The following is a 23,821-nucleotide window of genomic DNA, read 5'->3' as shown; positions in this document are numbered from 1 at the left end:
CGTCTTGGGCAGAACAGCTCCCCTGGGCTGAGTACGCTCACAACTCGCTTCCTTCGTCTGCTACCGGCTATCCCCGTTTCAGAGTAGTCTTGGCTACCAGCCTCCTCTGTTTTCGTCCCAGCTCGCAGAGTCCAGCGTTCCCTCCGCTCAGGCTTTTGTCCAACGTTGTGAGCGCACCTGGAGGAGGGTCAGGTCTGCACTTTGCCGTTACAGGGCGCAGACTGTGAGAGCCGCCAATAAACGTAGGATTAAGAGTCCTAGGTATTGTCGCGGTCAGAGAGTGTGCTTTCCACTCGTACCTTCCCCTTACGACAGCTTCTCGCAAGTTGACTCCGCGGTTCATTGGTCCGTTCCGTGTCTCTCAGGTCGTCAATCCTGTCCTGTGCGACTGCTTCTTCCGCGACATCTTCGTCGCGTCCACCCTTCTTCCATGTCTCTTGTGTCAAGCCTTTTCTTCGCGCCCCCGTTCGTCTTCCCTCCCCCCCCCCGTCCTTGTCGAGGGCGCTCCTATTTACAAGGTACGGAAGATCATGGACATGCGTTCTCGGGACGTGGTCACCAGTACTTAGTGGATGGGAGGGTTACGGTCCTGAGGAGAGGAGTTGGGTCCATCTCGGATGTGCTGACCGTTCGTTGATTGATGATTCCTTCGTTGCCGCCAGGGTTCCTCCTCGAGTGCGCCAGAGGCGCTCGGTGAGTGGGGGTACTGTCATGTTTGTCTTTGATCATGTCTTGTCCTGTGCTTCCCTCTGCTGGTCTTATTAGGTTCTTTCTCTTTCTCTCTCTCTATCGTTCCGTTCCTGCTCCCAGCTGTTTCTCATTCTCCCTACGACCCATTTACTCTTTCACACCTGTCCCCATTTTGCCCTCTGATTAGAGTCCCTATTTCTCCTCTGTTTTCCGCTCCTGTCCTTGTGGATTCTTGTTTGATGTTTGCTGTTCCTGTGTCGTTGTTTGCCTGTCGTGTTCTTTGCCTTCTTCAGATGCTGCGTGTGAGCAGGTGTCTATGTCAGCTACGGCCAGTGCCTCCCGAAGCGACCTGCAGTCTGTGGTCGCGTCTCCAGGCGTTCCTCTCTATTGACGAGAGGATTTCAGTTTCCTGTTTTGGATTACCATTGATTATATCCAGGAGAATCATTATTTTGTTATTACTGGAATAAAGACTCTGTTACTATTACGTCGCTTTTGGGTCCTCATTCATCAGCATAACAAATTGTTCTTTCATACTTTTCTTTCTGAAAATATAATCATAGAGAGGAAAGAAGAGAGAGAGAGAGAAAGAGAGACATGGAAGACGGGAGCGAGAGAGTCATAAAGGGAATTGAATTGTGGTTTTCATTTCTCTTCTGTGAGTGTGATGTCTGACATTGCATATTAAGTGGAAACATGACCACACGGTTTTATCTGATCTGGCAACCACAGAGCTTAAGCTAAGCCTCTGTGTTCACCTCTGATACAGTTAGTCTGAAGTAGAGACCAGTCATATGACTGAGACATGATAGAGACAGTCTGACTAGGAGGAGCAATGTGGTGACTAAAAGAGAAACAAGCGACCACCACGCTTCCTAAGTCAAGTTGTCCAGACACATCCTCTTCTTCTGACTCCCTCTACCTTTCTTTTATTTTCTCTCAACTCTTTATTTCCCCCTTTGAATCATCAATGATAGTGAATGAGGTGCAGCTTTGAATGGTTTATGTGCGGTGTGATTGTTAGTTAGCCTATTGCAGATCTGGACAAATTTATCCACCTACCACTATTGTCACTATGAGTGCTGGATAGACTGGTAGACTATACTGACCTGTGGTATAGTAAAAGTTAGCACACGGAAAAGCATGTGCATTTAGGGAAGCACCAATACATCTTGATATAGAGGAGGTGCATGCAAGCAGATGAGGATATTTGGCTAGGATGGAAGAAATTATATAGTAAAACCAGTGCCCAATAAAAAAAACACACAACCCTCCCCAAAGCAACAAAAACAAAGTTTGACAACCCTCCCCTATTTTGGAACACCCAAGCCCCCCCCAGTAAATTGTGAGCTGTCCCTTAAGCAACATATCAAATTGGGATAATGTTGTAGTTTACACTGATAAGTGTAAGAATATTTGCCAGGGCATTTTACGCCCCATTTTCGCCCCAATTTGTCATTTCCAATTACAATCTTGTCTCATGAGATGAAAAATAGATATCCTTGTATTTCCACTCTTTCATGTTTTCCAAACACATATAAAACATATCATCTATGACTTTCCCCAGAAGTACCACTTCCTCCTGATATGTTATTTTCTAGACACAGTTCCACTTTCTTTCTGTGATTTTCATCACATAACACTTCGAAAGTGTGATAATTATTTCCTGAGGCATTTACATAAATCCACAGTTACCCTATGTCTATATGTATCCCAACTGATAAAAAATATGATTTTTTTTTGTCTACACAAGCTTTTCAGCTATTCAGGGATAACTAGCCTGTAAACTATTAAGGACAGAAACTTCTCCTCATACCAAATGTGACTTCCCTGAGACTTTGGCCACATTCACTTGAGACTGACGTTGGCCACATTCACCATTGCAAGTCGTGATGCAGAGCCAGAGCTATCGTCCACTGTGCGCTCGTTGGACTGCGTGGAGCGACCATCTCTGTCATCGGCTAGTGCTCTGCGGTACACCCCCGCTAAGCTCTGCCTGAACCTCGACCCTCTCATGTCCAACCCCATACAGAAGTACAGCAGCGGGTTCACACAACTGTTGAAGTAGGCAAAGCCTGTGGCCCCTGTCAGCCCCACCTTCACCACCTTACTGTTGCTGTTCACCATCTTGACCAGTAGGAGACAGTGGTAGGGCGCCCAGCACAGGAAGAAGGCACAGACCAGCGATGCCAAGATACGAAGGGGACGTGACTTGCCCAACAGGCGGGTGCGTCGGATGCCTAACCCTGCTAGGATGTAGCAGCAGAGGATGATGAGGAAAGGAAGCAGGAAACCGCATAGGAAGCGCATTAGGTAGAGCGCTAGCTTAGCGCTGTTAGCACCTTTCGTTGACTCCTTGACATCTAGCGAGCACCTGCTCAGGTTGTTCTTGCCGGGGTAAACCTGGCGGTAGGTGAAGTAGGGGGCGCTCAAAATGGCCGCCACWGCCCACACGCCGGCGCTCACCAGGCGGGCGGCGCAGATCGTCCTACGCCGTTTGGTAAAGACGGGGTGCCAGACACAGAGCGTGCGGTCCATGCTGATGACGGCGAGCAGGAACACACTGCAGAACATGTTGGCATACTTGAAGAAGCCATTGAACTTGCATAAGAAGATGCCGAACGGCCAGTAGTTGAAGAAGAGCTTCTTGGTCAGCGAGAGCACACGGCTCAYGCAGAAGATGAGGTCGGCCACGGCCAGGTTGACCAGCCACACATTGGTGACGGTGGGCTTGAGCTTGAAGCCTGCCACCCAGATGACTACAGAGTTGCCCGTGGTGCCCAATACAATGGTCAGCGTGTAAAGGACAATGATTAAGTTGTTCATGATGGCCTCGATGTCCACCACCTTGGCTTTGTCATCTCGGGCGGCTGAGGTGACGAGGACGAACGGAAGTGTGGCGTTTGGTGTCATTCTGTAAAAAAGGGCGACAATAGTTTGAATACACAGAATGACTTCCTTCTAGTCTACAGTATACTTAATGGCTTTCCTCTAGATGAGTCATATTGTGTAACACTGTTTCCTCTAATGGTATAACACTTTGTCACAGCCAATAGCCAGTCAGTTATTATTATCAGGAAGAGGACTCATAGTCACAAATGGACAAAACTCTATAAATTCTTGACTTTAGGAAGTATTCTGAATCTTCAGATGGGATGTTGTGTACCAGGCATGATGTAATCTATTCATGACAGTCTATTTCTATGTCTTTGTCTGAGTCATTCTTTGTCTGTGTCTGGGAATGTGTGTGTATGTATCTGGGTGAGTATGTGGAGGGGGTCTGGGACTGTGAACTACCCACAGTTTTACCCTTAAATTTTTTAATTTTTTTTTACAAAGTGCACACCACAGGAGGCTGCTGAGGGGAGGACGGCTCAAAATAATGGCTGGAACGGAGTAAATGGAATGGTATCGAACACCTGTTTCATGTATTTGACACCATTCCACTCATTCCGCTCTAGCCATTACCACGAGCACGCTCTCCCCAATTAAGGTGCCGGACGGGATGGCTGCCATTTTACGGACTCCTAACCAACTGTGCTATTTAGTTAGTTTTTTTGCGATGTTTGTAACTTATTTTTTAACTTATTTTGTACATAATGTTGCTGCTACCGTTTCTTATCTTATCACTAAGCTAAGGACCCTGGGATAAACACCTCGCTCTGCAACTGGATCCTGGACTCCCTGACGGGCCTCCCCCAGGTGGTAAGGGTAGGCAACAATACGTCTGCCATGCTGATCCTCAACACGGGGGACCCTTCAGGGGTGCGTGTTTAGTCCCCTCCTGTACTCCCTGTTCACCCACGACTGCGTGCCAAACACGACTCCAACACCACAACTGACGACACAACAGTGGTAGGCCTCATTACTGACAACGATGAGACAGCCAATAGGGAGGAGGTCAGAGATCTGGCAGTGTGGTACCAGGAAACAACCTCTCCCTCAATGTGAGCAAGACAAAAGAGCTGATCGTGGATTACAGGAAAAGGCGGGCCGAACAGGCCCCCATTAACATTGACGGGGCTGTAGTGGAGCGGGTCGAGAGTTTCAAGTTCCTTGGTGTCCACATCACCAATGAACTATCATGGTCCAAACACACCAAGAACACCTTTTTCCCCTTAGGAGACTGAAAAGATTTGGCATGGGAGATCCTCAAAAAGTTCTACAGTTGCACCATCGAGAGCATTCTGACCAGTTGCATCACCGCCTGGTATGGAAACTGCTCGGCATCTGATATAAGGCTCTACAAAGGGTAGTGCTTATGGCCCAGTACATCACTGGGGCCAAGCTTCCTGCCATCCAGGACATATACACTAGGCGGTGTCAGAGGAAAGACAAAAAAATTGTCAAAGACTCCAGTAACGCAAGTCATAGACTGTTCTCTCTGCTACCACAAGGCAAGCAATACTGGAGCGCCAAGTCTAGGACCAAAAGGCTCTGTCATGACTGGCCTGTTCGGGTCAGGTTAACGTGGGCCACACTCCTACAGAGACACCTCTCACACCAACCAGAGAGGGAGAGATTGAGAGGTATGGAGGTGGGGGTTTTATGACACCTCACGCCCATAGTAAATCTTAAGGCAGCAGACAAAATCCCTTTGTCCTCTGACTGTGGAGGAATGGAATGTATGATGGGCCTATGGAGAACCTACCTCAGAACAGTAACATGCAATAAATGGACTTTTGGACAATATGTTTCGTCAGCCAAAATGGTGGTAAATGATAGATGGAATACGAAAAGGAATCGAGTCGTTTTTGTTATGCTATTAAAAGTTAAATGATGACGTTATAACAAAAACATTGTAACTTGAAGAGTTTTCACAATATGTACCTGATGTTTGCATACTGTACGTTGTGTGGAAAATGTCCAGATCAAATAGAATGTTTTTGTAAAGATGAAATGGGAAGTTAAGTGTCTAAATTGGATCTGATTAAAATCCAGACCTTGCCCTGTAACTAGCGACGCCCAGAGAACTTGCCACAAAGCGTTTCCGTCTTAGCAAGTTTGGTAGGCTACTAATGACCATCAGCAGCATCAGAGCTTGGAGAAGCCGAATTACCGTGACTTCACATGGAATTTGAATTTGACTGCCTCCATGACTCGTGACCGCTGGTGTGGCGGTACCAGCCGTGATGTGACCAGTCTCTTTGGATCATAGCCGGGGGAAGTAGGGGTGCTGAGGGTGTTGCAGCGCCACTGGTGGTGAGATAGTAAAACTGCAGAAGAGCTGAATATTCCAATCAGTGAGCAGTGCATTTGGAAAGTATTCAGACCCCTTCACTTTTCCCACATTTTGTTACGTTACAGCCTTATTCTAAAATGGATTCAATAGTTTTTTATCCTCATCAATCAAAACACAATACTCCACAATGACAAAGCAAAAACAGGTTTTTAGAAACGTTTTGAAATGTATAAAAGCAAAAAAGCTGAAATATCACATTTACATAAGTATTCAGATTCTTTACTCATATACTTTCCGAATGCACTGTATATGTATATTCCCTTCAGGGAGCCAACAATAAAATAAACATAGTCCTGTTGTCTGGCAACCAATAAGCTTCCAGTCTATATAAGGGATGGGGTTTACCTAGGAGCAAGACAATTAGGAATGCGTTATTGTGCAATGAGCCAAGGACTCAATCCACCTCTCGTACGGTTTTGTGTTGTTTAATGAGCAGAGGCTTCTTTGATATGACGCTAATACAATTTGAATCCCCCTAAATTCTTGCGTTGCCATAATGCTGGCTCTCTGCACTAGGTCAAAGTCAATATTGACAGGATACATTCATTGTTTGTTCTTTATCAGTTTGAGGATGTATTTCATTCATGTAAATACACCTTACAAAGTAAAATCCGGTAATTTGTCTTTGACAAACATGACATACTATTTCTGTTTGATTTCCTTATTGTCAAGATAAAGAATGATGTCTTATTGTTAGATGTGACTGACAGATGCTGTTCGCCCCTGCTCGTAAACGTAGAAGAAACTTTGTTTTCAATGACTTCCTGTTCCTGGCTAAATTAAGTTTCAATAAATGCTGAAAAACAAACAGTCCGTATCTAGCCTAGACTTTACTCCATATTTTCATCTACAGTAGTTATATCAGTGGCTAATCATTATTCGTCTTGTTGGCAACTCAATTTGAGCTGGCATTTGATGATATTGCAATGGAAAGCAACGGACACAGATAAAGAGTAACATACAGTATCTTCTTTATATAGTCCCRGACGGATGATCTGTATATATTCAGCTAACTATCCACAGAATCTCATCATTTGTCCAGAAGAGGCTATAGCATGCTACAACTATGTACGTGTACAGCTTGAGTGGCCAGTGTAGATAGTCAGAACATCTAGAGAATATTCTCTCCTGTATTTGAAAATATCCAAATAAAGTGATTTAAGAATCTAAATGAAAAGTAAAGCCAGAAAACGCTGTATACGGTCGTTGTTATTCATACTGATAATGCTTACCTATGAGCTGAGATGCTTCAGTAGTAGCTGTCCAGCATGTTGAGCTTCAGAGGTTGAACAAAGCGTGGAGGTTCATAGTTCTAAGCTGTGTGTCTTTAGTTTACAGACAATCCTCACTATCTTCTCTGTCTTTCCTGTGTGTGTGTGAGTGTGTCTGTGTGCGTGTGTCTGTGTGTGCATGTCTAAATGATGTGGCCCCCAACCGCAAGTCATTGTGCCGCTTGGGTAAAAAGGCCACAGAAAAGTGAACTTCCTGCCTCTCGCTCTCTCTTTCTCACGCTCCATCTCTTTTGCTCCCATCCCCTATCTCCCACCTCCTCTCTCTGCTCACACGGATACAAGGGGCAAGAGTTGGAAGGGGGTGTGCAGTACTGACCATGCCTTACTCGGTCGTTGGACACTCTTCCCTGGAGTCCTAGAGCGTCCACTTCCTGCATGTATTCTCAATTTTTAGCCAACAGACCCAGAATGAGGTGAATGCCTCAATAAATTAGGACTTTATGATGAACGATGGTGTAGTTAGTAGCTTATTAAGTCAAGAGAAGGGCTTTTTCATGATGGCATCCCAATCTCAAAGTATCTAAATGCATCATTCAATCACAATTTCTTGTTTTATTGCAGATTTGAGTTAGAGTTAGAGTATCTCACTTTCCAAATGTACCAATAGCTGTCTTACTGATGSATGTACTGCACGACTGTGTACAGAGCTTTATTAAAGCTATCTGCAGGATGCCTCAGGCCCCTGATAGTTTTGGTGGCTCCTACATGGGGATGTTGCACTCTGGCGGCAGACTGTGTCAAGTCATCARGTTGTGCCTTATTACAATAGAGAAGTCAGAGATGTCCTGTCACAGAATGTTGCAACCAATTGTAAATGTTCTAATGTTCCATCAACTGTAGCAAACATCCTCTTTATTCTGATGTTTGTCATTGGTTCAGCATTAAGCAAACAGGGTTTGGATTTCCCTTTATTTCCCAATGCATATAAAAGAAAAGACAGCTTCTTGCTTTGATTGGACACCCTGTGCCATTTTGGATATATCTGCGATCTCAATATCCATGATCTCTATTACATTTACATTTACATTTAAGTCATTTAGCAGACGCTCTTATTACTCAGTCACTTTTTCATAATTTAATCTAAAAGACACGCTTAGAGTATCTCAGAAGCATTACACAATGAACACAGTGTTTTTCTGTCTCTATGTTTATTTGAAGTGTATCGTTACTGTGGAAGGCACCTCAACAACATCACAGATGGGTCTGTGGTTAATTGCTTTCACCATTTTTCTGCTGAAAGGTCAGTTTCTTCCTGATTTGTCCTCTGAACTGGTACACTTACTGACAATTTTACTGACATTTTACTGATAACATGTTGTTTAATTATAAATGTGATTATTTCACAGCTAATCATCTTTAATATCACTTAAACTTCAAGATTACTGTCTCAGTTTAGCTTGGCACTAAATAAGCAGCCTATTTGGCATTGATAAATATAATCTTAGCGACTGTTCAAACAATAAATCAAAGAAGATCAGTGGCGATTTTAGCATGTACATCTTGGTGGGGCAAACTTCACGTTACTATTTCTTTGTATGCATGCCAGCAAAGCCACTACACAACACAACACTAAACAATACATGAATTGCACTATAACAGTGACAAACAATGCCCACAAACTGTTAGGGCCTACATAAAGCTGTACTAACAGCAGAGCTTTATTTTCAGCACCATGAAGTGAATCCTTACCACTGCTACACCTGGCTTTCAGCGAAGCCTTGTCTGGCAGCGAAACAGTTCATTCAGCCTCATTTATTGTCTTTTTAAAAAACATTGCTGATATGGCTGACAAATGTGGTTTCCACTGACAATTGAGTTGTACAAACTATGGCATAAGGGAACAATGAGCGGATAAGAGGCAATCCGTAATTTCGATTAAGACATTAACGAGCGAGCTAATACGGACGTAGTCAATATAACTATTTGTTCAGCACTTTTGAAATGTAGAGGCGACAGAATTCAGAACATGGGCCGTTCTTACAATATACTCTCTGTACACCAAGTCAGAACAGTAGGATAAATAAAGGGGACATATAAGCAGACAATGAAAGCTCTTACAATATTCGATGATGACGTTTCTCTAAAACAGGCTATAGGCTAAATGTGTACCACCAAGTCAGAACAGTAGGCTAAGTTATGAAGGGGAAAGGGACCACATTATTAGGTGAGGCACATGGGCTTTAGCCCATAGCTTACTACACAACATACACTTAGTATTACTTTCTAAACTACAGTATACACATCTCCCTGGCATATTACATAATTTATGCAGCAGCATACAATACATTTTTGGACACACCGTGTTGTGCTGTGCTCACCTGAACAGGAATGTTGCGCGGCAGTCCTTCTTGTGGGCAAATTTTGTAATGAAACTTTGTCATCAAAGTCTGGCATCCTCTGGATTTATGGTGCTTTCAAGACAACTGGGAACTCTGAAAAAAAACAAGGTTGAATCATGACGTCAGTGATCTTCAGGTCGGAGCTCTAGAATGAGGCCTGAGTTCTCGACTTGGAATTCCGAGTTGGATGACCATTCTAAACTTTTTTTCCCAGTCTGAGCTTGTTTTTTTCGGAGTTCTCAGTAGTCTGAGATTTCCCAGTTCTGAGTTTCCAGCTGTTTTGACCACGGCAGAAGTCATGCTGGAATAACAGCATGGCCTATGTATTCAACCTTTTCTGTCCCATGATGTTGCGTGTGAATGTCTATCCTTTTAAGCTTGGAAAAGAGACCCTTAAACCCAGACTTAGACCACACACCTTCACCACCGAATAGCAGGTAGTGGAAGAAAAATAGTGATGGCTTTGCAACACTTGCAGTTAGCCACTGATTCCTTCCAAACCACTCATTGCTGAATTTGCAATTTCCAACTTGTTGTGTAATGTTTTTGTCCAATGGCCGATGAGCACTGATACGTTTTATCTATCATTTCTATTCATATGACAAGGATTGAAAAGGATTTGCCGACGTGATTCATGACGATGACTGCTTGTCTAGCTTGCTAGCTAAGATTTTGAAAGTATGATGTGGACAATCAAAGCTACGGTAAATATGACATGATTTGACGTCATTTTATCTGTGGCCAATGACCTTGAGCCTTCTTGGATGGGCACTTCTAATGTAAATCTATGACAGTACTCAAGGGGGCTTGAACTATGTAGCTCTCCCTGTAGATTTTGTGGTGACGTAGTGTCTCCATGAGTAACAGAACACTGAGCCAATCAAGGCGCAACTAGAGAAGATTACCAACCCCTACGCTCAGTATTTTCCACTGGCTGCCTCTCCTCCACAGATAGCACTGAGCTAGGCTGAAACACCTGCATTTTGGAGATGCCTTACTCAAGAGAACATGTTTGTATGCAGCTTTATTAACTCAATAATCATTTTGAAATATAATATTAATGCCAAAATAGCATGCAAAACAGGCAACATTACATATTTGTTGCTAAACAGGTGGGGCTTAAAACAGGAGAGGCACTGACAAAAAATGATGACATTGTATGTTTAGCTGATATGGGAGCCAATACATTGAAGCAGCAAATCAAATTGAGATAATGTTGTAGGTTACACTGGGAAGTATTTGCCATTTAATATTATTTCATTAGACATCCAATTATTTCAAAAGGCTAGCTAGCTTGCAGTGTTCAGCCAACTTGCTAGCAAGGGAAGACAACAAGACAAGAGAGACTCTTCTTTTGCTTTCACAACAAATGAGAAGTGTCGTGGTAATTTCCTGTATTACTCAATAAAGAGAGAGAGAGAGCCAACCACACACAAGTCAGAGTTATATTATAATGTACATCTTTAATATATATATATAAGCTTCACCAAAGCCCTTTTCTGACTCTCAGATCAATTCAGTATCTATAAATGAATTCTTTGAGAGTGCTTACAAAACAATTCTTAGTTTCATTTATAGCCAAGATACACCCCTCTCAACTTACAAAGAATCCTTTACCCGAAAGAGGAGTATAGACAGCATCAGCTATAAATCATCGTTCAGTTTGGTCTCCCAAGACAAGGTTTCAATCTCATGCTTGGTACTTCACTGTCTACCAAAACCTTGCCTCATCCAATGGCATATATCAATTGTCATTTGATATACTCCCATCTCAAATACACCCCCCTCCTGGATAAGCTCAGAAAAGACAGTGAGCCTCTTAGGTCATAGACTAGATCAAGATAAGGGCAACCTCAGAGGGGAAATACAATGGTTCCAAACACTGCCAAACTCCTTCCCCCTATGAGAAAAGTAGGGAGTGACTGGCGTACAGACATTGTACGAGATAACTAACTGGTTCCCCATTAATAACGCCATCCCGTCACATGGTTTAAGATTATAGTTACAGACACATTCATAAGAAAACAACGTTCCATTCTGTCCTCCTCCCCTTCTGATATTCTACATAGCACCACATGGTTTAACAGATACATTGACTTATGAAGACAAGCCTGACCTCTCCCCTCTCTGGCCCCAAGTTACTAAGCCCTATCACAGAAGGGGAAAAGGCACTGCCAATCCTATAGTCCAAAGGGCCCCATTCTAATGACAAGTATCTCACAAGCATATGATGAAAATAACATCTTATCTATCTATGTTACTTAGCTAAATCTGATTCTGCCACAACAGAAGACACCAGGAAAACCTCTGTCGCCCCCTTGTGAATGTTGACCAGTGAAAAAGCAACTATAGAGGATGTGTGTTGCTGGAATAGAGGCAAAGGAAAACCTAACTTGTGTACTTACATACACAGCAGCACCATTCACCCCACTGCCTTCAACCCATTTTATTATTTCACATGTTGCTCAATTCAAGACCTTTTGACTCCTGACAAATCAAATGAATCAGACATACAGTAGGAGTTCCCTCTTCCTATAGGTCAACATGTTGGTTGAAGAATGCGATATCCGTTGGCATGGTACTTTCTCAACAATGGCAATTGGTCAATTTGTTTTACACACATTGATTAAAAAACTTATTTTACATTGATAAAGGGCAGAGCATCAAAAAGATGAGAAGAAGGCTGGCTGGTCTGTCTGTTTGTTCCCATCCATTTATGTTCCTTTCCTCCATTGTCCTGAGGGGGATTTCTGTTTCTCTGCATCCTGGGCGTTTAGGCCTTTCATGTATGACACCGCTAGCTCCACAGTTTCAGACAATACAGGAAAACAGTTTTGATTCTCATTGAGAATTTTTATCAAAAGATAAATAGATGTCAGCTGAATTGTCTCTTTCATACTTTATATTTTAGTACAAGAGTCCTGAAACATATAATCAGAGAGAGGAGAAGAGAGAGAGAGAGAAAGAGAGACAGGGAAGGGGAGAGAGAGAGAGAAAGAGAAAGAGAAACAGGGAAGGAGGGAGAGAGAGAGAGTCATAAAGTGAATTGAATTCATTTTTCTTCCACTGTGAGTGTGGTGTCTGACATTGCATATTAAGTGGAAAGGTGACCACACGGTTTTATCTGATCTGGCAACCACAGAGCTTAAGCTAAGCCTCTGTGTTCACCTCTGATACAGTTAGTCTGAAGGAGAGACCAGTCATATGACTGAGACATGATAGAGACAGTCTGACTAGGAGGAGTAATGTGGTGACTAAAAGAGAAACAAGCGACCACCACGCTTCCTCAAGTCAAGTTGTCCAGATCACATCCTCTTCTTCTGACTCCCCTCTACCTRTCTTTCTATTTTCTCTCAACTCTTTATTTTCCCCTCTTTAAATCAATGAGAGTGAATGAGGTGTCAGCAATATGGAAAATTCACCGGTGGCACATAAGGATGCTGCCCTGTAGTAGACGTTGATTCTAAATGGAAAAGCTGAAATGGAAAATGGGAATAKATATCCTTGTTTTTCCACTGTTGAAACATGACACTTATTAAAACATAGCATGACTGAAGTCATCTATGACTTTCCCCAAAAGTTGTACCACTTCCGCTGATAGGTTATTTTATATTTTCTAGACACAGTTCCACTTTCTTTCTGGGATTTTCATCATATAACACTTAGAAAATGTGAAACTGATTTATTGAGTAATTTATGTAAATTCACAGTTACCCTATGTCTATATGTATTCCATCTGATAAAAAGTATGATTTTTTTTTGTCTACACAAGTTGGGAAAGCCTATTTAGTGTTAACTAGCCTGTGAGCTAATAAGGACTGGAACCACTCCTCATACCAAATGTGACTTCCCTCAGACGTGGGCCACATTCACTTGAGACTGAGTGCAGGTTGTGACGCAGAGCCAGAACTATTATCCACTGTTCGCTCGTTGGACTGCGTGTTTCGACCATCTCTGTCATTGGCTAGTGCTCTCCGGTACACCCCCTCTAAGGTCTGCCTGAACCTCGACCCTCTCATGTCCAACCCCATACAGAAGTACAGCAGCGGGTTCACGCAACTGTTGAAGTAGGTAAAGGCTGTGGCCACTGTCAGCCCCCCCGTCACCAACGTACTGTTGCTGTTCACCATCTTGACCAGTAGGAGACAGTGGTAGGGCGCCCAGCACAGGAAGAAGGCACAGACCAGCGATACCAGGATACGGAGGGGACGTGACTTGCCCAACAGGCGGGTGCGTCGGATGCCTAACCCTGCTAGGATGTAGCAGCAGAGGATGATGAGGAAAGGAAGCAGGAACCGCATAGGAAGCGCATTAGGTAAAGCGCTAGCTTAGCACTGTTATCGCTTTTGGCTCATTGTCCTCCAGAGAGCACTTGCTCAGGTTGTTCTTGCCGAGGTAAACCTGGCGGTAGGCGAAGTGGGGGCGCTCAAAATGGCCGCCAGCCACACGCCGGCGCTCACCAGGCGGGCGGCGCAGATCGTCCTACGCCGTTTGGTAAAGACGGGGTGCCAGATGCAGAGCGTCCGTCCATGCTGATGACAGCGAGCAGGAACACACTGCAGAACATGTTGGTATACCTGAAGAAGCCGTTGAACTTGCATAAGAAATGCCGAACGGGTAGTCGAAGAAGAGCTTCTTGGTCAGCGAGAGCACACGGCTCAAGCAGAAGATGAGGTCGCACGGCCAGGTTGACCAGCCACACATTGGTGACTGTGGGCTTGAGCTTGAACTGCCCCAGATGACTACAGAGTTGCCCGTGGTGCCCAGGACAATGGTCAGCGTGAGAAGGACAATGTTTAATTTGTTCATGATGGCATCGATGTCCACCACCTTGGCTTCGTCATCTCGGGCGCTGAGGTGACGAGGGCAAACGGAATGGTGGCGTTTGGTGTCATTCTGTAAAAAAGGACAAGGTGTGAATACACAGAATGACTTCCTTCTAGTCTACAGTATACTTAATGGATTTCCTCTAGATGAGTCATATTGTGTAACACTGTTTCCTCTAATGGTAGAACACTTTGTCACAAAGCAGCAGCCAGTCAGTTAAAAATTTTTCGGGATAGGTGTCCTGTCCACGAGACGGTTGGCTAACGTAGGTAATGTGATTAGCACGAGATTGTAAGTAACAAGAAACTTTCCCAGGACATAGACATATCTGATATTGGGAAAGCTTAAATTCTTGTTAATCTAACTGCACTGTTCCAATTTACAGTAGCTATTACAGTGAAAGAATACCATGCTATTGTTTGAGGAGAGTGCACAATTTGAACATGAAAGTTATTAGTAAACAAATTAGGTACATTTGGCAGTCTTGATACAACATTTTGAACAGAAATGCAATTGGTTCCTTGGATCAGTCTAAACTTTGCACATACACTGCTGCCATATAGTTGCAAAATCTAAATGGCACCTTAGGCTGTAATAATACATTATTTCCTTTCTCTTGCATTTCAAAGATGATGGTACAAAAAAATAAAAAAGAACGTTCGTTGTTTTTCTTTGTATTGTCTTTTACCAGATATATTGTGTTATGTTCTCCACATTCCATGTTCTATTGTGTTATATTCACATTTACACAATCTTCAAAGTGTTTCCTTTCAAATGGTACAAGAATATGCATATCTGGCTTCAGGGCCTGAGCTACAGGCAGTTAGATTTGGGTATGTCATTTAGACGAAAACTTTAAAAAAGGGCGGATCCTTAAGAGATTTTAATATTAGGAGGACTCATAGTCACAAATGAACAGAACTCTATAAATTCTTGACTTTAAGATTTAAAATTATATATTTTGCTGTTTAGGAAGTATTCTGAATCTTCAGATGGGATGTTGTGTACCAGGATGATGTAATCTATTCATGACAGTCCATTCCTATGTCTCTGTCTTTCATTCTGTGTCTGTGACTGGGAATGCATGTGTGTGTATTTTTTGTGAGTATGTGGCGGGGGTCTGGGACTGTGAACTACCCACAGTTTACCCTTTTTGAAACTTTTCCCCAAAGTGCACACCACAGGAGGCTGCTGAGGGAGGACGGCTCATAATAATGGCTGGAATGGACTAAATGGAATGGTATCAAACACCTGTTTCATGTATTTGACACCATTCCACTCATTCCATTTGTATTTGACACCATTCCACCGATTCCACTCCAGCCATTACCACGAGCCCAATTAGGGCACCAACCTCCTGTGGTGCATACCCACATAATATACAATTAATCGGATATTGACATACTCTCTGCAATCCCCTAAAACATATCAGTCCAACAAGGAACGTGTAAGAACATGATTGCCATCCTGATCCTCTTTGCATACAGTATCTCCATTTCCTTTCCAGAGGCATGCATAGACAGGAATCAATAAATGTTTTTGGCTTATGACTCATTTGACCAGTCTCTGTGTCATAGCTGCGAGAAGTAGGGGTGCTGCAACACCCTCTGGTGGTGGATAGTATACATCTGCAGAAGAGGTTACAGCCTTATTCTAAAATGGATTAATTTGGTTAACCTCTGAAAACATCCCCACAGTATGATGCTGTCACCACCATGCTTCACCGTAGGGTATTATTGGCCAGTGATGAGCGGTGCCTGGTTTCTCCAGATGTGACGCTTGGCATTCAGGCCAATAGTTCACTCTTTGTTTCATCAGACCAGTGAGTCTTGTTTCTCATGGTCTGAAGTCCTTTAGGCCCCCTTTTTAAAAGGACAAGCGAGCTGCTGTCATGTGCTTTTACAGAGGAGTGGTTCCTGGCCACTCTACCATAAAGGCCTGACTGGTGTGTGTGCAGAGATGGTTGTCCTTCTGGAAGTTCTCCCATCTCCACAGAGGAACTCTGTACCTATGTCAGAGTGACCATCGGGTTTGGTCACCAGCCAATTTTTTGTATTGAATAAATTTGAAAAATATATAAAAAATGTTTTTGCCTTGTTATTTATTATCAGATATTTTGTGTAGATTGATGAGAAATAAAACTATTTAATCCATTTTAGAATAAGGCTGTAATGTAATAAAATATTAATATTGAAAACCGGGCCTGATATTTCGAATGCACTGTATATATATTCCCATGAGTGAGCCAACAGTAAAACAAACATAGTCCTGTTGTCTGGCAACCAATAAGCTTCCAGTCTATATAAGGGAAGGGGTTTACCTAGGAGCAAGACAATTAGGAATGCGTTATTGTGCCATGAGCCAAGGCTCACTCCACCTCTCGTACGGTTTGTTGTTTATGAGCAGAGGCTTCTTTGATATGACGCTAATACAATTTGAATCCCCCTAAATACTTGCGTGGCCATAATGCTGGCTCTCGGCACTAGTCAAAGTCAATAATGACAGGTTACATTCATTGTGTTTCTTATCAGTTTGAGGATGTATTTCATTCATGTTAAACTTACAAAGTAAAATCCTTTCTGCTTCATTTCTTTTTGTCGAGAAAGATGATGTCTTATCGTTAGATGTGACTTCATGAGCAATGTGTCTAGCACAGTGGACTGATTGTTCTGCACTTCATTGTATACATGATAAAGATTACATTGTTTTGTTACACATCCTATTTTATGGCACTGTTTGTGTTACTACAATATTTCTGCTTGCCTACGTGATTAATGCTGTTCGCCCCTGCTCGTAAATGTAGAACAGCTTTGTTTTCAATTACTTACTGTTGCTGGATAAATTAAGTTTCAATGAATGCTGAAAAAAAAAGTCTGTATCTAGCCTAGACTTTACTCAATATTTTAATCTACGGTAGTAATGTATATCAGTGGCTAATTTTATCCATTTGTTGGCGACTCAATTTGAGCTGGCAAGTGGTGATATTGCAATGGAAGCAATGGACACAGATAAAGAGTAACATACAGTATCTTCTTATATATGTCCTGACGGATGATCTGTTATATTCAGCTAACTATCCACAGAATCTCATCATTTGTCCAGAAGAGGCTACAGCATGCTACAACTACGTACGTGTACAGCTTGAGTGGCCAGTGTAGATAGTCAGAACATCTAGAGAATATTCTCTCCTGTATTTGAAAATATCCAAATAAAGTGATTTAAGAATCTAAATGAAAAGTAAAGCCAGAAAACCGTGTATACGGTCGTTGTTATTCATACTGATAATGCTTACCTATGAGCTGAGATGCTTCAGTAGTAGCTGTCCAGCATGTTGAGCTTCAGAGGTTGAACAAAGCGTGGAGGTTCATAGTTCTAAGCTGTGTGTCTTTAGTTTACAGACAATCCTCACGATCTTCTCTGTCTTTCCTGTGTGTGTGTGTGTGTGTGTGAGTGTGCTGTGTGTCTAAGTGATGTGAACGCCAGCCTTAAGTCATTGTGTCACTTGGGTGAAGTGGCCAGAGAAAAGTAATCAGATTCTCGCTCTCTCTTTCTCATGTTCCATCTCTCCCGCTCCCATCCGCTTTTCCATCCCCTCTCTCCGCTCACATAGATAGGGGGTGTGGAAGGGGGTGGTAACTGCCCATGCCTTACTCGGTTGTTAGACGCTCTTCCCTCTTCAACGGAGTCCTAGAGTGTCCACTTCCTGCCTGTATTCTCTATGTTCAGCCAACAGACCACACCAGAATGAGGCGAATGCGCCAAATCAATAGTAATTAGTAATATTATACTTTAATTAGTTAGAGTATCTCACTCTCCAATGTACCAATAGCTGTCTTACTGATGCATGTACTGCACGACTGTGTACAGAGCTTTATTAAAGCTATCTGCAGGATGCCTCAGGCCCCTGATAGTTTTGGTGGCTCCTACATGGGGATGTTGCACTCTGGCGGCAGACTGTGTCAAGTCATCATGTTGTGCCTTATTACAATAGAGAAGTCAGAGATGTCCTGTCACAGAATGTTGCAACCAATTGTAAATGTTCTAATGTTCCATCAACTGTGAAACATCCTCTTTATTCTGATGTTTGTCATTGGTTCAGCATTAAGCAAACAGGGTTTGGATTTCCCTTTATTTCCCAATGCATATAAAATAAAAGACAGCTTCTTGCTTTGATTGGACACCCTGTGCCATTTTGGATATATCTGTGATCTCAATATCCATGATCTCCATCACTCAGTCACAGGTAAGGCTTTTTCATAATTTAATCTAAAAGACACGTTTAGAGTATCTCAGAAGCATTACACAATAAACAGTATTTTTCTGTCTCTATGTTTATTTGAAGTGTATCGTTACTGTGGAAGGCACCTCAACAACATCACAGATGGGTCTGTGGTTTATTGCTTTCACCATTTTTCTGTTGAAAGGTCAGTTTCTTCCTAATTGTGCGTACTGTACATCCCTCTTAACTTGTACACACTTAGACTTACTGACAATTTTACTGACATTTTACTGATAACAGCTCTGCAATGTGTGCTTGTACGTTTTAACAAATGTGTGTGAGATTGATAAATCTTTGTGTGTGTGTTTGTGTGTGTGCAGAGAAATTTGTTTTGCTGTTCAGCCTGGCCTCATAGACTAGACGTAATATAATAAAAGTACATCTGTGACACTCAAATTAGTATGATATGTTATGTTTGGTATGGTTACATAAGACAGAAGGTTATTAATGCCAAAAAACTAAAGGAAGGAGGAAGGTTGGTCGGGGAGGATGGGTAAACGTGAACATCTAGCAACCCAAAGGTCAATTTTTTTTATCAAATCAGGGACAACTTTAGCATTTTAACGAAATAGCAACTTTGCAACTACTTACAGTAGTACTTAGCCTGTTAGCTAAACCTTCCCTTAAAACTAACCCCTAACACCTAACCCTAACTTCAACCGTAATTTTAACCCTAACCCCACATAGCCACCAACTGTAGCTAACATTTGCACAGCAAAGTGGAATTCGTAACATATCATACGTTTTGCAAATTCTTAACATATTATACAAATTGAAATGCGTGATATATCATATACAAATTGTAATTCGTAACATATCATACTAAATGAAGGCAGCCAGATTTTATGTTTACTATGTTACGTCTATCCCTGAGTCCAGGTTTTGCTGTTCAGTGTTTGTTGATGGTGCAGTGTTCTCCAGGTGCTCTCTGCCAACAGTGGAGTCTGTGGACGCCCCAAAGCCTTGTGGCTGTTGGTGGATCCTGCCTAATGGTCCCATGTAGATTCCAGATCCCTGCAGAGTTTGATGCTACCTTGAACAACTGCACACCCCATGGGCTTTGGAAGAAACATTCAGAATGGGGAAGTATCGTTTTCCACACAGCCCAAACGGATGCCAAGAACATCATCAAGGGAGTGATGTTGGGAAATCTGTTGAACAAGAACTGCACCACTATTTTCAACAGTTTCTCTGCAGGATATGATGACACATATATCTTTAGGCTGGAATGTGCTGGAACAAATCCCCTCAAGTATAACTTTCTACCAGGTTTAAATATCAATCATACAGGTACTGAATTTTACCTTTCCTAAGAAATACAGTGCCTTAGGAATGTATTCAGACCCTTTCACTTTTGCCACATTTTGTCCCATCACAGCCTTATTCTAAAATTGATTATATATATTTTGTTCCCTCATCAATCTACATACAATACCCCATAATGACAAAGCAAAAACAGAATTTTAGAAATTCCGTATTTATTTCAACATGAAAAGTGATATTGTTAGAAAAGTTAGTTTCAACCTGGTTGCCCCACACGGCTTTCTGTCATGTTATTGATTCAATATCACCCTTTCTCCCACATATCGTCATCCACCCAGACACCCCACCCAGACCCCAACTGATCCCTATGGGCAACATCATGGAGGGGGAGTGGGTTAGACTGAGCTGCTCTGCCCCTGCCCCCTGCCCTACATTGCCGCCCTCCCTGACCTGGACCTCTGGGCTGGGTGGAAGTGTTGAGAGCCAGCTACAAGAGGGTATAGATGGGCTCATGACCATGACCTCCACCCTGACCTTTACCGCCTCCCTCCTGCATCACGGGCTGATGGTCAAGTGCTCTGCCCGCTACACACTGCAGCCAGGGGGCACCACCAAGACGACTCAGGGGAACCTGACCCTCAATGTTTTGTGTGAGAGAACACAACAACCATAATCATATGACCATACCGCCACCATATGACCACAACCATAAACAGTAGTGTAATCTCCATATTCTGTGTTTAAACGTGTTTAGTGATTTAACTGTTAAGTGCTAAACAGTATTAAAGAGCACATGGCATGAAAAACGAACTGGTTAGACATGAATTAGCAGATAATAGGCAGTGATTTAGCTAATCATACCTGTGCGACCTCCCGGGTGGCGCAGTGGTCTAGGGCACTGCATCGCAGCGCTAGCTGTGCCACCAGAGACTCTGGCCTAGCGTCGTCCGGGTTAGGGAGGGTTTGGCCGGTAGGGATATCCTTGTCCCATCGCGCACCAGTGACTCCTGTGGCGGGCCGGGCGCAGTGCGTGCTAACCAAAGTTGCCAGGTGCACAGTGTTTCCTCCGACACATTGGTGCGGCTGGCTTCCGGGTTGGATGCGCGCTGTGTTAAGAAGCAGTGCGGCTTGGTTGGGTTGTGTTTCGGAGGATGCATGGCTTTCGACCTTCGTCTCTCCCGAGCCCATACGGGAGTTGTAGCGATGAGACAAGATAGTAATTACTAACAATTGGATACCATGAAAAAGGGGGTAAAATATAATTTTAAAAAATCATACCTGTGCAAGGATTCTTCCCATCCTCATACTGTACACTGTATGTGTATCTTCTCAATAGTGCTTTCGAGATCATGTTCTCAATACTATGGCAACCTTCCAGCTCATTAGTGAGACTTCAAAATGACACTAATCATTTGTATTTTTTTCTATTCACTTCAACACGTTATATTTCTATCATTCATACGCTCGTTGACGCTCACATGACGAACGTTCCCCGTGGGAATTGGTGTTTAATATTTCAAATCAAAATGAGCTTGTATACCTCACAGGAAGTTGAATTAACTGTGTGGATTTTGTCTTCCAGATGCCCCTAAAAACACTGTAGCCCTGTCCAACCCAACGGGGCCTGTGCCTGAGGGGAGGGCAGTGACCCTGACCTGCCAGAGTGATGCCAACCCACCGATAGAGCGCTACTCCTGGTACAAAGACATCAGTGGGAAGGAGACCTGGAAGGCCAATGGGCAGACACTAGTCCTCCTGGTCAGCAAGGCGGACAGCGGGCTCTACCTCTGTGAGGCCCACAACCAGAACGGATCACAGAGGTCAAAGGCCATGCCTCTGGAGTTCGAAAGTAAGCCATTTTGTTCACTTTATGAATAGTGCACTACGTTTGACCTAATAGTGCACTATACGAAATAGAGTGCAATTTGATTGGTTGAAAAGTGCTGTTGTGGGTAACACTCAAGACAAATGGACAACACATTAACTTTAAAAACACATGTTCTTTTCCGATTGTTTTCAGGTGACCAATTTTTCAAGATGGCCCCCTACATCATCTGTGGAGTGATGGTGTTGCTTTATGTTCTGACCGTCACCGTGGATGTGTATAAATATAAAAGGTATCATTGTTTACGTAGTCATGCCCATCGAGTTTAGGAATAGATTTATATAATAGATTTCTTGAAGGACTGTTCCAATCCTCTTTCTTCTAACCCAAGTTCCCCCTTTTCCTTCCCTATTAAGTCTCTCCAGAAGACTGAAAGTAAGAGGAACATTTTCATTTCATAATATTCTGTTTAACCAACCTCAACCACTGAGCAATTTTAAGACATTGGCAGTAGATGATGCAGTTTGATACTCAGAGTTTGATGTGTTCAATTCCACGTCGAAACTTGAACAATTCTCAGTATGACTATTACACATGTTGCGTCTTTGACCAAATTTACTGGGGTTTTGTATAAAACGTGTAATACTCCTATTTCGTAATTAAATGTTATATAGTATTGCTACCTCTGTTGGGTAATATGACTCCTCTGTTTACATAAAGTGATTTATCCTCAATATTTTAGCAGATAGAGCTCTCCCTCTCAGGGAAAGCGGACAACACATACACCAACCTAAGGATCGCCAGCACCAGCTCTGACTATGACCAACTCCAGGTGACCATGAAGAAAAACCTCAAATAGAAACTCAAAACAACAAAATACCAAGTTTGAGTTTTTAGATATTTAAGCTAACTGTTATGTATGAGGATTCATTTGAATAAGGTACAGTTAAAAACCATAAATGTGTTCGTGTGTGTGTCCATGCACAATGTTTTCCTCTGACAGATGACCAGGGCTGCTCCAGGTAAAGCTCACTCTTATGAAAACCCCAATGGAATTGGCAGAAGGAGTGAAAGAGCTGCGCCCTGAAACCACATGGCAAAACAGCTCCAGATTTGACCTTTTCATTTTAGCTTTCGTATGGAAAATGATCATCTTGTATCTTTAGCTTCGGATCATACTGTATCATTTTTAGTCACAAAAGACATGATATTATATATTTGAACCTGATGTTTTCTGAATGTCATCACCTCTGCTAGTGTACTTCGCCTGAAAGAGTTCAAAATGATCCAGAGGCGTCATGCACCTGATTTTTTTTATAAAAGGGGGCATTGATGGCCAAATTGGATATCTTTGGATTCATGCGTAAGATGAACCATAGCTTCTGTATTTTCAGTGTACAAATCGATAAACTCAATGGGCATAATGCCTCTGTGTTGCCCCTGTGAGCTATGTATTTACATCTCAATGTGTAAGACTGTGTATATGGATAAATGCAATGCTTTATGCACTGATAGTTGTATTTCCTAAAATAGTACTTAATTGTTCTTGAAGGATTTTGGTTTGTGGTTCAGCATCATCAGTGTATTGCTGTCGTCTTCTCTGTAGAGGATGTTAAACCATGCAGGGGGTTGTGGGTTGTGTGGTAATCAGTCGAATAAATCTCTTAATGCCATTCTACCGTGTTTTCTCTCTTGAAATTCCACACATTCCATTGCCTCCATCAATGAACAGGAAAGAAAGTAAAGGAGTGGGTGGCCGGTCGGGGGGGATGGCAAAAGAAGCAGGGCGTGATCTGACATCACTTTTTGACCCCCCCCCCCTTCGGGGCCCCCTGATTTCCCACCAGGAGGGAAGTGACGGATCTTTGATGACATCATGGCGCGCTCATCTCCTTTGTCTGCTCTGTGTGAGTCTCTTTGCGCTCATGTCCATCCATGAAACAACAACAGGCAGAATGCTAGCAGGGAGATCTGACAGTACTTGCTAGCTACAGAGAGGGTTGGGTGGGTTGTGTGTGGGGTGCAGTGTGGGGACATTTTGGGGGATTATTTTACTAAGGGAGG

At 42.9% G+C, this 23,821-nt stretch overlaps 2 protein-coding genes and 1 pseudogene across 2 annotated transcripts; 1 reads left to right on the top strand and 2 right to left on the bottom strand.

Moving 5' to 3' along the window:
• Positions 1-1,596: 1,596 nt before the first annotated feature.
• LOC111954884 (fMet-Leu-Phe receptor-like) lies at positions 1,597-7,376 on the bottom strand. Its single transcript, XM_023974795.2, has 2 exons — positions 7,165-7,376; positions 1,597-3,604 (listed from the first exon to the last, which is right to left on the bottom strand). Exon 2 carries the CDS (start codon positions 3,601-3,603, stop codon positions 2,539-2,541), a length of 1,065 nt encoding a protein of 354 aa, XP_023830563.1. The 5' UTR covers position 3,604; positions 7,165-7,376; the 3' UTR covers positions 1,597-2,538.
• Positions 7,377-10,669: 3,293 nt separating this feature from the next.
• On the bottom strand, positions 10,670-14,445 carry LOC111954857 (formyl peptide receptor 2-like; annotated as a pseudogene).
• A 4,013-nt stretch (positions 14,446-18,458) lies between these two features.
• Positions 18,459-23,430, top strand: LOC111954756 (myelin-associated glycoprotein). Its single transcript, XM_023974673.2, has 9 exons — positions 18,459-18,633; positions 18,733-18,814; positions 19,591-19,959; positions 20,271-20,582; positions 21,515-21,781; positions 21,953-22,049; positions 22,174-22,192; positions 22,500-22,589; positions 22,761-23,430. The coding sequence occupies exons 1-9, from the start codon at positions 18,610-18,612 to the stop codon at positions 22,842-22,844; spliced, it is 1,344 nt and encodes a 447-aa protein (XP_023830441.1). The 5' UTR covers positions 18,459-18,609; the 3' UTR covers positions 22,845-23,430.
• Positions 23,431-23,821: the final 391 nt, after the last annotated feature.

The sequence above is a fragment of the Salvelinus sp. IW2-2015 genome, linkage group LG30 (assembly GCF_002910315.2).
Source record: "Salvelinus sp. IW2-2015 linkage group LG30, ASM291031v2, whole genome shotgun sequence".
Taxonomy (NCBI): domain Eukaryota; kingdom Metazoa; phylum Chordata; class Actinopteri; order Salmoniformes; family Salmonidae; genus Salvelinus; species Salvelinus sp. IW2-2015.
Note: the sequence above shows the minus strand (reverse complement) of the source record. Positions and strands in the feature narration are given on the sequence as shown.